General features: G+C 38.7%; 1 protein-coding gene across 2 annotated transcripts; it reads left to right on the top strand.

The window, feature by feature from the left end:
• Window positions 1-2,135: 2,135 nt before the first annotated feature.
• On the top strand, window positions 2,136-13,683 carry prrg4 (proline rich Gla (G-carboxyglutamic acid) 4 (transmembrane)). Of its 2 annotated transcripts, none has more exons than XM_053500222.1 (7): window positions 2,136-2,625; window positions 3,026-3,129; window positions 7,871-8,034; window positions 8,240-8,267; window positions 9,125-9,248; window positions 11,485-11,670; window positions 12,912-13,683. In XM_053500222.1, the coding sequence occupies exons 2-7, from the start codon at window positions 3,036-3,038 to the stop codon at window positions 12,937-12,939; spliced, it is 624 nt and encodes a 207-aa protein (XP_053356197.1). In that variant the 5' UTR covers window positions 2,136-2,625; window positions 3,026-3,035; the 3' UTR covers window positions 12,940-13,683. The 2 variants fall into 2 exon arrangements, with proteins under 2 accessions (XP_053356197.1, XP_053356196.1); XM_053500221.1 differs by lacking the exon at window positions 2,136-2,625 and adding an exon at window positions 2,633-2,906.
• The last annotated feature ends 1,150 nt before the right edge of the window (window positions 13,684-14,833 follow it).

Genomic DNA, 14,833 nt, shown 5'->3' with positions numbered 1-14,833 from the left:
TATGGGAATGCCAATTAGCCTCCCAGTGACTTTGTACAGGATAAGCAGTATAGATGATGAGTGAGTGAGTAAGCGACAATGAGTAGGTGTGTGTTTTAGATGTTCCTAATACAGTGGAAACCTCAGATCCTTGGATTGCGAGTAACACGGTTTGCGAGTGTTCCGCAAGACGAGCACAATCTTTTAATTAATTTTGACTTGATAAACGAGCAAGTCTTGTTTTAGTCAAGTCATGTTTGCAAGTACCATGTAGCACGCATGCGCTTCTTATTTTGATGCCGAGCGTCACATGATCACAACTGAGCCAAAGGTTTTTCTCTCGCGCACCCTGTGGAATTGTGGGAATTGTCTCCCCTGCTCGGTCTTAGTGCGCGTCTCTAACTGGTATAATCAACATCCGTGCATGCGTGTACTGTTTACTATAACACTGTGACCATGTGTGTGTGTAAAACATATTTTATTTTGTGTCTGTATGCGTGTGTGTACAGCACGCGTGTACAGTTTATTATAACTCACATTTCCCCTTTCCCCTCTTGCCTTCAGGCCTTGTGGGAGGGTCTCATTCCTCCTCTCCTCTTACTTTAACTTCACACACATACACACATATGGTGTGGTCAGGATTTCACAATCACACACTCACATAGCATGCGCTTCTTATTTTGCTGAGCATCACATGATTCATTCCTCCTCTCCTCTTACTTTAACTTCACACACATACACATACACACACACACACACACACACACAGCATCTGTGCACACAGCATCTGTGCACACAAACGCAAACACTTTTTCCGGGATTTATTTTTACTTATTTTTTTAAGGGAAAGTGCAGGTTAATCGGTTTTATTTTTACTTTAATTTTGCATTAATTATTTTTATGTACTTATTTTTGGAGCTGTGAAATAAATACTTTTAAGTTTTAATTATTTCTTACGGGGAATTTCACTTTGATTTATGAGTGTTTTGAAATACGAGCCCACTTCCAGAACTAATTATGCTCGCAATCAAAGGTTCCACTGTACAATGTTTGTGTGATAAAGAAAGTGCTATGTGCACTTAAAATACATTAATACAGAGGTGGTGTCAAAAAGTTTCAAGACTAGTTTTGATGGCAGCACAAGGCTGCACGCACAGTCACAGCGAGAACCGACCTTCATAAGTCGGTGTGCCAAAAGACTTGGCACATCTTGTGTACATCAGGAGATGTGCAACTGGCCACATGTGTTACAACGACTTCCATTTCATCATGGACAGCAATTAGAACAAAGCGTGGATGTGACTGGGCAAATCTGCCACATAGACATGACATGGTTCAGCAAGTTTACTGTGATGGTACAATAAGTCGTTTCAGGTTTTGAGTGGCACACACGTTCAAAAAATGGAAGAAGGTGCATCACTAGAAGACGACAAGATCACTAGAAGACGACAAGAGATCAGGAAGACCTTCAACAAGCTCAACCCCCGAAAATCTCGAAACCATTCTGCAACTTGTGCATGATAATCATCGGGGAACAATGCACAAGCTGCCACTGTCGGTGTGTCATATAGAGCAGTCCAGACAATCCTCACATGTGATTTAAACATGCACAGTGTTGCTGCCAAGTTCTTCCCCAGGCTGCTGGGCCAGGAGCAGAAGAAACATTGTGTCAAAGTTTCTCAAGAACTCTGTCAGCATGTCATGGATTACCTAAATTTGGATGTATGGGTACTACCCTGAGGTCCGCAGCTCGACCAAATGCATGCTCATCAACTTTTTCGCCATTGTGCATTGGGAATTTGTCCCAAAGGGCCAGACCGTCAATAGGGACATGGGCTTGAGAGGAAGGACCACACTAATCTCAAAACCTTTTGATAATGCCTTGTCTGTTATGGAAAAAAAAAAACCTAATATGCACAATGATTGTACTCATGAGCCAGTCTACATAGTTGCCTCTGTATTGGTGTGCGTTGGTGTTAGGTGCTCTGGTTCAAGGGGACAGAAAGCTTGCACATTTTCTCCTCTGTTGCTCTGCTTTGCTTGCATTAACCTCTCTCAGGTGAGTAAATCGACTAGTCACGTCTGTATAGGTGCGGCACAGCAGCTGTGGTTCGAGTCATCGAAAACAGCACGCGCACGTCGACAACATGTACACGCGGGTGGAGAGGGGGAGGAGACTCAGCGCGTGAAACAGGAAAGATACTCAGCGCGTGAACGGAGATCAAACGGTCAAACAGGGAAGATCTTCAGCGCGTGAACGGAGATCAATCAGAGGAGATATTCAGCGCGTAAACGAAGATCAGGGAAGACACTCAGCGCGCGAGCGGAGTCCAACCCCCCTGTAAGAGATTCAGTCCTTCAGTAATCAGAGGCTCGTGCTTTAAATTCTCACGCGCACGGTTCCACGGGCGCTCGTGCGGGGGTTCCTGTCCGTCTCGAGCTCGCCGTCATGGAGGTTTCTGGCGCGTTGCCATGGAGCAGGTGCTGCTGGTGTGGTCAGGATTTCACGATCTAAAGCGAAACTTCCTGAAACACGACGCGTCCTCTTCCTCTGTAACGAGATCCGAGATCAAGCAAAACGCGTTTGAGGAATTTAAACGAAACCCGAAAGCGACGCCTCGGGATCAGGACTGAATGATTTAACAGGTGGGTTGGAGTGTAAAGCTGTAACTTTATGATCGTCTCGCGATCGAAGGTTTGCTACGAAAAACTCGGTTTCACTTCAGGTGTACTTAACGATACCGCGTTTGAATGGGCTGTATTTGAGTCCGTGACGTCATCGCAGAGTAAAGTTCGTCATTTCTCGAGTTGTATCTGTCTTTAGTAGACTGGGTGGGTGTTTTGTTATCCAGGGCACAACAGAAACAGTTTTCATGTTGGGAATATGCTAATGAGAATGCCTGGGATGACAGAGAGGCCAAAATGAGGTGTGTACACGTACACACACACACACACACACACACAGAGGGGGAGAGAGAGAGAGAGAGAGAGAGAGAAGGCTAACAGCATGTGACCCGTTTGGCTATTTTCTTTTTTTTTTTAACAGCTGGACAGAAATGCTGATGTTTGTTGTACTGCTGTGTGGCTTCATTTGTTCTGGACCTGGTGTGTGTGAGAGACTTACAGAGCAGATAGATGACAGAAATGCAGGTGAGTGAAATCACTAATATAAAGTAAAAACCAGGTACACGACTGTAAAAACACTGAATGAGGAATGCCTAGATGCCATGATTACACTGAACATGTTTACACAACTTTAAACCTATTTCTGGATATTGTTTCTAACATACACTGTCCCTGAAAACACTTTAAAGAAATCCAATGAGCTGTTCAGTTTAGACAAATATTAGGCCCATAATTCGAACGTGTACTGTAATTTTATTGCTGAACTTTCCACGACTGGTCAAAGGTGACGTTATTTATAGCCCTGCTTGTTTTGAATAAAGTCAAATAAATGAATGAATATGAGAACTCATGAGAGGTGGTGCTGGATACCAGATCAGCATGGCTGTGATGTAATAATGGTCGCAGACGAAGATATCACAGCTGTTCTGATATTCAGCACAACAGCAGGACGTCGAATGTAATATTACTTTTATACAACAAACAAAATGTATTATCAACAGAATTCTGTCCGGTACTACATAGCCAGAAGGAGAGGAGGTGGTGGACAGTTCTGAGAATCTTGCGAGATTTATTTTATATTTCCACTAATTTCGCTTTAGAGTATCAGCTCTGTTATTTTCCATGAGTTCCATGATTGAATCCCAAGTAGTGTTTAATGGAAGGCTAGTGCACTATGTAGGGTGTATAGTTACTTATTCCACACACCAAGTTGTGTCCTTTATCAGTGCTTAAAGATGGATTTGGGATCCAGCCTTGTGTTAAAAGCTAGTAGGTTTTGTAGCTCGCCTTAGGCGGAAATAAAGCAACACTTTGGCAATTCGGGAACAACTTAGAAACAATTCCTTAAAAGATTGATTGTTGTTTAAGATGACATAATATCAAATGTGTTTTCTTGCTAAAAGTACTTGCATGACTGGTTTTGAATTCGGGTTTTGGCAGATAGCTGCTCTCCCCTTTTTCCATCACTTCAGATCATGCTGACCTACTTTCACCCATGCTGGCGACCAACAGTTAGTGTAATTAATGGTTGTAGAACAGTGTGGTGTGATAGATACAGTTAAACATCTTTGTGCTGTTACCATCGATTATCACCACTCATGTAATGCTTCTTATCCAATAATATTAATTGGTTAGAACTAACTGATGTACAGTAAGTTTAATCATTAATAATTTTAATAATGTTAGTTTATGATTTCTACTGTTGTAAAATGCTTAAATGTCTCTTTACTGTTGCTCTTGCTTTATTGTTGAAATTAGTTTTCATTAATGATTTTTGATATGGCTTGAAAAACCTCTGCATTCAGTAACTCCGTTATCTCAGATCCCATCAGTACAGATTTGATTTACTCGCATAATCATAAGTTTACACAAATAATACCCACTATATTTAGACTTTAGAATATTCTAATTTAGAATTATTATTATTATTATTACTTTTGTTGTTGTTTTTGGATTAAACTCAATCAGTACAAATATAGAAGGTGAATAAATGCGAATACTTTAAGCATAGTGCGGTCATGCAGCCGCAGTAAAACATATTAGCATAAATTGTGCAATCATGTTTAAATCAGGCAATACTTCGATGAATGAAGATTCTGGCCAAGATGGCTCAGAGACGAGTGCAGTTGGTTCCATAAACATTCAGCGAGTTGAACACTCTCAGGAAAAAGCGGCCTGATTTGATCACCAATGGCATTCTGCTTTTGCAGGACAATGCATGACCTCATACCACCCACCGTTCCACTTGCACATTACAGGAACTCGGCTGAAAGTTTTTGCCACATCCCCCATACAGTCCTGACCTCGCTCGCAGCCATTTCCACATGTTCTATTTTAGGTAGATCCTGGTAGACCAGAGTTTCAAATGTGAGTCTCCAAGCACTAGTAAAACGCTGGGATAAATGCATTAGCGTAGCAGGGCTGCGATGCATGTTATTTAAAAAAAACTTAACAACAGTAACTAAGCATATGTATGAAACAAATTATTTAGATGTCTGATTACATTGCTTGGACTGTTCAGATTTCTCCTGTGTTTGTGTGTGTGTGTGTGTGTGTGTGTGTGTGTGTGTGTGTGTGTGTGTGTGTGTACTGTATGTATGTGTGTGGTGTGTGGGTGTTGTTTTTTTAAGGTTCCAACCCTCATTGTTTTGTATGTCTATGGTTCAGACTATCTTTAGCTCTTCATTTACGCTTCACACAAATGTGGTCCATATCAGTTTTTTTTGTTTTTGTTTTTTGTTTGTTTTGTTAGGTTGTTCACAAAGTTTTTAACATGATTTCTATCTGACATTAGTCCAAACCGATCATTCCTAAATTGACCCACCTACGTAAAGGAACAATGTGTCACATGATGCGTTCAGGTTTGTTGTAAAAAGGGCGGGTTTTTCAGATGATTCTGTGGTTTGCGTCCTTAGTTTCTTTCAGTTTTGTTTGTAACTTTTATCTTTTCTTTAGAACTGCAGTCAGGTCCCATATCCACATTAGAGATCTCTTTAAGCACAGAGCAGTATTAACGTGCGCCTTTTACAGTAACATCACCCCCTCTTCCGAATAAGCCCTTTTGAGTCTCGTGTTGATTAAGGGATCAAACATTGATCGCCTTAGATTAAGAATTAACGTTTCACTAGCAGTCGATATTGACTAGCAGCTATGTACTGCGATTAACCTTAATGACTCGACAACTATATTTTTAGGGCCCAAGCACTATAGGGTGCGCTGGACCCTCTTGTTTTTGTAAGGATTTTTTCTTCCCATTATTTTGGGCTTTTTTGATACCGCATGGCCCAGGGCCCTCAGGGGCCCCTCACATGAGATTTTTCTGCATAGCTCATACACACTTGGACGTTGGCACGCAAAACCTGGTGCATATTTACAACTTTCCCACTGCATATCCTGGGCTCAACTCAACAGGAAGTCAATTATTTTGGGCCACTCACAAAAATGCACCCTTGGATTTTGATATACTCCTCCTAGGGGATTTATACGATCGCCACCAAACCAGGCTGATGTGATCTAAACACATTGAGGGGGCAAAATTGCAGAGGGATCTTTGATATCTCAAACGGGTCAGCCGTGACGATGCCTTAAACTTGCGCCAAGAAGTGGTTAATAACTTTCTGTGAGACATTATATTAGGTGATGCTTTCAGTGGCATCACATTAGGTAACATCATAATATGATGCTTTTTTCCCCAACATCTGCGGCCTATTGTAAACATGTACACATCACAAATGTTAACTTTCTCACACACACTACTGAATACATACACACACAAACACACTCATAGAACACACGCGTCCCTCTCTCCCACACACAGACATACACGCACACATGCACGCATAAACACACTCATACATCACACATATATACACACACATCACAAATGTTAACACACACACTAACATATCTCACTCTCACACACACAAACTAGCTAAGACACACACACACACACACATAGAGGACATGACAAACATTTAGGCCCCAGGCTGACATCAGCTCTATTACGTCATATTGTGTGAAGTGTGCAAGTTGTGCGGTGGACGCGGGCAGAGATGAAATTTTTTCTAGGTCTTAACACACTCAAAAAAAAAACGTGCGTGCATGCGTGTGAAACAAGATCTAGTGTGTAGAGTTTAAAAGCTCCTGAAAGCCCTGAATGCGCAGGCATTCTAATGGCAGCAGATGTTAACCTGTGTGCTGATTCTCATGAGTTTTTGAGCATGTTAAGACCGCCAAAAGAGCCTGGACGTTTAAAAGAAGATTAGCGGACAAAAAAACTTAAAAAGAACAAGAGGGCCCTCGCACATTTTTGACATCAGCAATTTAAAAAAACAGCATTATCAGGGCGATGGTGAAGACGTCTTAGTGCTTAGGCCATAATAAACTGTTAAATAATAAATATAATATGTTAAACTGTAGATAGATGGACAGTTCTGCTAAGAAGTCTTGATTCAATTCAATTTTATTCGTATAGCACTTTTAACAATTGTCATTGTCGCAAAGCAGCTTTACACAAAGCTCAAAAATTCACACAAAAATTCAAAAGAATTATTTAGGTTTGTATGGAATTTGAATGTGTATGAATCAAAATGGTCAAATAGTCCCTGGTGAGCAAGCCGAGGGCGACAGTGGCAAGGAAAAACTCCCTGAGATGGCAATAGGAAAAAAACCTTGAGAGGAACCAGACTCAACAGGGAACCCATCCTCATTTGGGTGAAACAGAAAGCAGGAATTGATCTGCATTTATACTTGATTCTCCCGACAATTCCTCCATAATTTGTTTCTAAATGAGCCAGACCTTCTTATATTAATTCAAGCATAGACAAATGGCTAACTTATGGCATGAAACAGTCAGAAACTGGTGCAGATGATGACGAATGATCAGGCTGGTGATTAGTAATTATATAAAGATGCTAGAAATGAGGTTGCTGCAGAAGTTGTTACATAAAAAAACAAAAAAAAATATTTTATCTTTACCCACTTTGCAGCCTGTTATTTGTTCCTATTTCTTTTTTTTTAATCACAATAATTTCATTTCATTTAATATGAAGAAATGACGACAGTACAGTATGAATAAAAATTAAAAACTAGCATTGTGAACTTAATGAATTTAAAGGTCACGTTTATGTCTTTGTAACTTAAAAATAATGAGCCCTTGTATGTAGGAGGTGTGTTCGTACTAACATCAGCATTGGTGTTCCATGTTAGTGTACATCTATAACAGTTGCTTTATATGTGTAACGTTGGCTATTTTTGCTCTGGACAGTGTTTACAGAAGAGCGGGAGGCCAACGAGTTTTTAGGACGCCACTTGCTCTACAACCGATTCGACTTTGAAATCTTCACCCCAGGGAATTTGGAAAGAGAATGTATTGAGGAAATATGCAACTACGAGGAAGCACGGGAGGTTTTCGAAAATATTCCAGACACAGTTGAGTAATTTGTTTTTTTGTAACCGACCTATTCTTTCGTGCCGCTTTGTGACTCATTACAAAAACACACCTTCGTAACAAACATGCAAACACGTACAACTAACTTGTTTGTCATGTTGTGTTACAGATTATCATATTAGCAATATAATGTACTGCTGTTGGAAATGATCTTTGGTTTCCTGACGTGAGGTTTGTTTTCAACAGGATGCGTTTTGGAAGAAGTATACAGAGGGTAAGTTGGGATTGCTCTGATTGTGCATTTCGCAGATTGTGTTATATTTCATTATTGTTCCCGAATGAATATTTGTTTATTCATCATGAGTAACTGCTTTACTTTCATCAAGGCCGTGATCAATCAAAAGGCTTTACCACCTGTAACGTTAGCCATTGTTTTCTCCATTTTCATCAAATATCGTTCAGGAGGCAAAACAGCAGAACAAAAAAAAAACATGACTCTGTGTTTATCTGTAGTTTCAAACCAGCTCCTCCACTTTGACGACATTTGGACGACGCGTTAGTCTACTGATACCTGCTATCTTGGGGCTGAAATTTTGTTGTTAAATTATTAAGCAACATCATGAGTGTATTTGTTCCCATAATGGTATTTAAGATAGTAATTATCTCCTGCCAAATGGTTTGACATGCACAACTGGGTAATTGCGGACCTAATCAAACAACAATTCTTTGAAAATTTAAGACATTTTTGAGATGCCTGTTAACTGCACTGCCCCTTCCATTTATCTGTACAAGTCCAGTTCATTTTTGAGGGCGTGTACAATCTATGCACCAAACAAACACAGGGATAATTAAGACAGCCAGTATGCATGCGTGTACTCATAGTTTCAAAAATATTTTACCATCCTGATGTAATACTTGCAGCAGACAGTAAGTATTATTCTTTTCACAGTTATCCACTAACAGATTTATATTTTCGGATGACATTAAAAAACTAGGCGAAGAGTATTTTTTTCCCCCCTCCCTTCTTCTTTTATAGGCGCTTTAGATACGAGTACACTTTATGGCTAAACATTATACATAGTTACACTGTTATGTTCTTTTTTTTGTTGTTGTTGTTGTTGATCTTTGCAGCCCAGTCTGAGGGGCAGAAAATCGATGTGACCGCTCTGTTAGTGGGCCTCGTCGCAGGGGGCGTGGCCATCATCATCATGGGTCTCCTGATCTGGTATTCCTGCCAGAGACATTGCAATAATAAGTAAGGACACACTGGACAATAAGGATAAACGATAATACACATACAGGTTTGATTTCGCAGAGACTAAGGCAAAATATTTCTCTTAGATTCATCAACTTTTAATGTCAAGGTCATCAGGTGATATCGGGTTGTCTTTTTTGTTTTGTTTTTACAGTTTGGACAACTAGTCTAACGTCTAAAAGACACACTGACTGTGTTAACCTTTACCCTGTTTCTCCCCCCCCCCCCCCCTCTTTTTTTTTTTTGAGTCATTATTCTTCAGTCAGGGTAGGGTTGGTAACTTGACAGCTAGGATTCCTCCAGTAATGTCTGGCTTTCAATAGCAGTCAGTAAAAAGAGTAACAGTTAAACTATATTATACAAATACATGCGAATAATAAGTGGTTTAGGTGTCTGATACTGATATAGTGTCTCAGTAGCTACAGTAAATTTCAGATCAGTGGGAAAGTATCTTGACCAGCTTGGTGCTAACATTGTAACACTGCCTAGAACGTTAACGTGGCTTGCGAAGTGGGACAATATATGGTTGTTTTTCCTGTTTCATGTACCCAAGAGCAAAATGTTTGTTTTGCACTATAGTTTTTTCTGAAATCTCCATATTTTAATACTACACGCATTTAGACAATTTTTGTATTTTTGCCTATGGATATCACCACAATAGATTTGGAAATGGGAGGTTAAAGTGTGATGTAAGTTTTAATTAACCATTAAATTACAAGCATTTTTCACAAAAAAAAAAAAAATATCCATTTCCACTGGCTCAAAAGTAATTCCCCAACTTGTAAGAACAGTGCAACCTTGGATTATGAGCATAATTCATTCCGGAAGCGGGCTCAAAAGTGTGTATTTCAAAACACTTGTAAACCAAAGCGAATCCTCCCATAAGTAATAATAAAAACTCAAATTATTCATTCCACAGCCCCAAAAAATAAATACATAAAAATAATTAACACAAAATATAAAGTAAAAATAAATTCAGACAGATAAGTGTTTCCGTTTATGCGGGGACACACATACACACACACAGCGCCTGCGCGGGTGTGTGTGTTTGTGTACGTGTGTGAAACTCAAGTAAGAGGAAAGGAGGAATTAGACCCCCTACACAGTAACCCTTCTTCCTCTCTTATTTGTGTTTTTCACACACACATATATTAACGGAAAAAGAAACATTCACGGTAAAAGGAAAATTGTTAATGACACTCGCGTGAGCACATACTAACGGAATCACTGCTGTAAAGTAAAAATAAAACAAATTAACCTGCACTTTACCTTTCTGTGTAGAGAGAAAGAGAAAGCGTGTGTGTGTGTTTGAAGGGGCACGGTGTCCAATGACAAAGTCCTTCTTCTCCTTTGTAAAGATGAGACTGTGATTACCTTGTACCAGAATGATTGGAAAAGGAAAACATAGCAAAGGAAAGGAAGGGCTCATGATCCAAAGCATAGTACATCATCTGTGGAACATCCTGGAGGCAGTGCTATTGCATGAGCATATCAGACTTGCATAACAGTGTTTATTGATGGAGTGACTGCTGATTAGAAGAAGGAGAATAAATTCTGATGTGTATGGATTGACCCCTTCTGCCAAGTTGTTGTGAGTTGTTGTGCGGACCGGATATTCCGCTGTGGCAACCCCTTGGCGGGAGCAGCCGATAGACCAATAACAACATAGATTGACCCCTTCTGCCCAGATTCAGTTAAATGCTGCAAAAATATGAATCTTCACAAATGAATACAGATGGATTATTAGAAACATACGAGGGAAGAAACCCAAGAGCTGTTTAAGGCAAAGAAATTGAAGGCTCTTAAAGGGCTGAATCAGTCGCCTGACACTAACCCAATTGAGCATGCGTTCCACTTACTGTAGACAAAACTGAAGGCAGAAAGACCCACAAACAAGCAGCAGCTCAGGTCAATTAAGTAAAGGCCTGGCAAAGCATCTTGTCAGAGAAAGGTGGATTTGGTGATGTCTATGGGTTACAGACTTTATGCGGGAGTCTGAATATTAAACAAATATAAGCATTAAATATTATCATTATATTTATAATTATGGTTTTGTCTAATTACTTCTAAGCCTGTGAAAATCGAGTCATTTCAAATCTATTGTGGAAGTGTACAAAGTTTTTGAAGTGAGCCAAAAAATATGAAAATTGTGTCCCAACACTTATGGTTCAGTCTGGTTCATGTTGCAATTGTCTTTACAATATATAATTTTGTGTTTGTGTGTGCACATTGTCAGGCCCATCAGGACTCGTTCTAGACGCAGTAATGCCTCTGTGATCATTAGGAGGCTGGAGGAGGTGTCTCTGCACACAGTCCCTGGGCCCCCTTCACCAGATGAAGTAGAATCGCATGGTCTTCCTTCATACGAGCAGGCCATCGCTATAACTGGTCCACACGATGCTCCACCACCACCATATCCTGGGTATATACATGTACACATTTGCACACACATGCACATGGAGTTGCTTTTTGTTAGGTTTCACTATACAGACTCTTTCAATGCACTCCATCATTAAGACATTTGGCTGAATGTAGCGTTAAATGCATTTGTAAGATGACATCATGAACACCAGGCTGAAAGTTGGTATGACCTTAGTATCACCATTAGATACTCCTTCCACAGACATTGGCTAACGCGTGAGGTCTGAAGGTGAAAGATTTGTATTGAGAAACACATTTTCCTGTGGAAAATAATGTAAATGCAGATTATCACCCAAGAAATATTACAGATTTCCAACACTATAATCATATTTATGCACATAAAACATTTAAAACATTTAGAAAAGACATGAAAATGAAGTAAAATCTGAAATAACTATACATTAAACCTTACTTGACCTTAATTTATGATTCCCCTCGGCACTGACTGTTTAAAAAACGAAACTGAAAGTGGCTCCATTTTCCTCTTCTTGGGACCCATGTTGCTATGTCTTCACTGCTTCAAATGTCTTCTGAGTTGAGACCCATCTCAAAATCTCATCAGTCTGGTAAACAGAAGCCTCTCCTGATTAAAAGATAGTACAGTATATCATAGAAACTGTAAAAATGAAAAGACAAAAGATTTCTGTTGTGAATAGGGGAAATTAGTCTAAACCACACACAATACATCTGCTGAAACCAGATACTGCTCAAGAACTCTAAATACTGTCCCTATGGTGAAGCAGGCTCAAAGCTTGGAGATTCATGGCAAAAAGACAAAATTTTCCATACTCATTGTAGATGTAGTAATCCTTCTGTACACTGACAACAAAACATTTTTAAATATTTCAGTTAGTTTTTATATTTAAGTCTTTTACGCCAAAAACCTGTTGAGTATGAAACATAAAAAGTGGGGTCAGGGGCAGCTTAGTGGTGATGGCATTGGGCTACTGATCGAAGGGTCCCAGGTTTAAAGCCCTTTTGCCATTGTTGGGTCCTTGACTAAGGTTCCTGATCCTCAACTGCTCAGTATAATGAAATAAAATGTACTGTACTTTGTTTTGGATAAGGGCGTCTGCCAAATGCCTTAAACGCAAGTGGAAAAACTTGAAAGAGTCTGAAATCTGTGTCAGCATTGTATATATAGACAATTGTATGTATAATTTAATGTCATTAAATCTTTTTTATATAGTGATTCTTTAGCCTCTGGCAATATTGAAATTAATTACCTTGTCTTTGCCGCAGGTCGAGACCAGGCACCCTTCGACTATAACCCATATCGGTCATAAACAAAAACCTGGATTGGTTGCTTCTTAATTTAAACCAGAAATTGTAATGTGTTTAAATGTCTATAAATGTTTTATTTTAGAATCATCACGTATATAAAGCTGGTTTAGTCATAATACTAGTATTACACTAATTACAAAGTTTTCATTTATGTGCTTTATTTATCTAATATTTGAATGCTTCATTGTTTCAACATTTTTGCTTTGCTGTATAAAGTAGCTAATTGGCCAGGTCATTTCAGTTTCCGACTGTAAAAGAAGCACACTAAGGTTATACATAGTAAATTCAAATTTTCTATAATGCAGTTGATAGCTTGTGTCTAATGAAGGAAAATGGTGAAGAAACGTCTTAATGAAGAAAGTGGTGAACACTGCACATAGACCTCAGTTGATTCTTATTAACACTAACAAAACAAATGAAACCAGCTTTACCTCGTTTACCTCTCATTTTAATAATGATGTGGCTTATAATAAATGAATATTTGTTTGTTTTGTTAACTACACCTCTTAATTTTTTTTTTTCATCTTTTGTCTGTAACTGTGGAATGAAACCACACTAATCAGAGCACCATTTTATAAATTAAGATTAATCCAGGTGTATGTTTTTTATATATAAAAAGGTGTGGTTTGGTGGAAATAAAATGTCGACCCAATTCCTGTTTTTTTTTTTTTCTTAATTTTTTATGAAAATTATCTTTTTTTTACTGCTGAAAGAGCTAATATATGTTTAAGATAAAATAATTCATTAAATAAATTAAGGAATGAAAGGAATGTGTTGAATGAATTGAATACCATCACATCACACAAGACCCTAGTACAACTTTATGGATTATAAAGTACATGACTTTGTTTTATACAGTTTGCATGACTGAAATATTGTTTTGGTTTCTCTGTATATCTAGCTATCTATATTAAAACAAATTGACAGTATTATATTCAATAACAGTAATCTCATTTACATAAAGACATTTAATAAATAATCCATAATACCTGTAAGAATAAAATAACTTAATAAATAAAATTTATTTTTAGTAGTAGTAACATATATTCATGTACTATCACAGATTATTGAAATGCAGTTATAATTATATGGAGTATACATGTTACTAGTGTGAATTAGTTTTGAATTATAAGCATTGATTATTAGGGATTAGAATCACCAGAGACCAGTTGATACAATATTATCACAACATCTAAATGCTGATTCAATTTGTATTGCGATTCTGCAAATATCACAACTTAATAAATATCTTCTTTAGATTTTGTTACAATTCTAAACAAACTTCCTTCTACACTCCTACCCATCTGGATACCATGCTGCCTGCCAATGTGTGAAACGTTTATATCATGCCATCTGTAGGTTTCTAGAGGAATGGCAACCTTTTCCCACCTGGCCCAAAGTGAATTTACTGTATATACACTTCAACAGGTTTTTTTATACCTCTTTTTAATACTTGAATTATAACAGCATTAAGTGTATCTAAATAGCTGGAGGGTTAATACAAGCACCATACTCTGGGTACTCCAGTTTCCTCCCACAGTCCAAAGGCATGCAGATTAGGCTTATTGGCATTCCCAAATTGCCCCTAATGTGTGTGTGTGTATGTGCTTGCACCCTGTGATGGGTTGGCACTTTGTCCAGGGTGTACCCCTCCTCGTGCGCAGTCTCCTGGGACAGGTTCCCAGCTTTCTCCAACCGTGTGCAGGATAAGCAGCATAGACGATGAATGAATAAATGATTTGCAATTATAATTGTAGGTACAAAATATTATTAGTTTTACTTACTTGCACACAACCTGTACGATTATACAATATTATCTCAAATGCAACTATATACAGTATAGTACTGTGGCTTTGTACCTCCAGAGTTGAGAGTTTGAG

The sequence above is a fragment of the Clarias gariepinus genome, chromosome 7, assembly GCF_024256425.1.
Source record: "Clarias gariepinus isolate MV-2021 ecotype Netherlands chromosome 7, CGAR_prim_01v2, whole genome shotgun sequence".
Classification (NCBI taxonomy): Eukaryota; Metazoa; Chordata; class Actinopteri; order Siluriformes; family Clariidae; genus Clarias; species Clarias gariepinus.
Note: the sequence above shows the minus strand (reverse complement) of the source record. Positions and strands in the feature narration are given on the sequence as shown.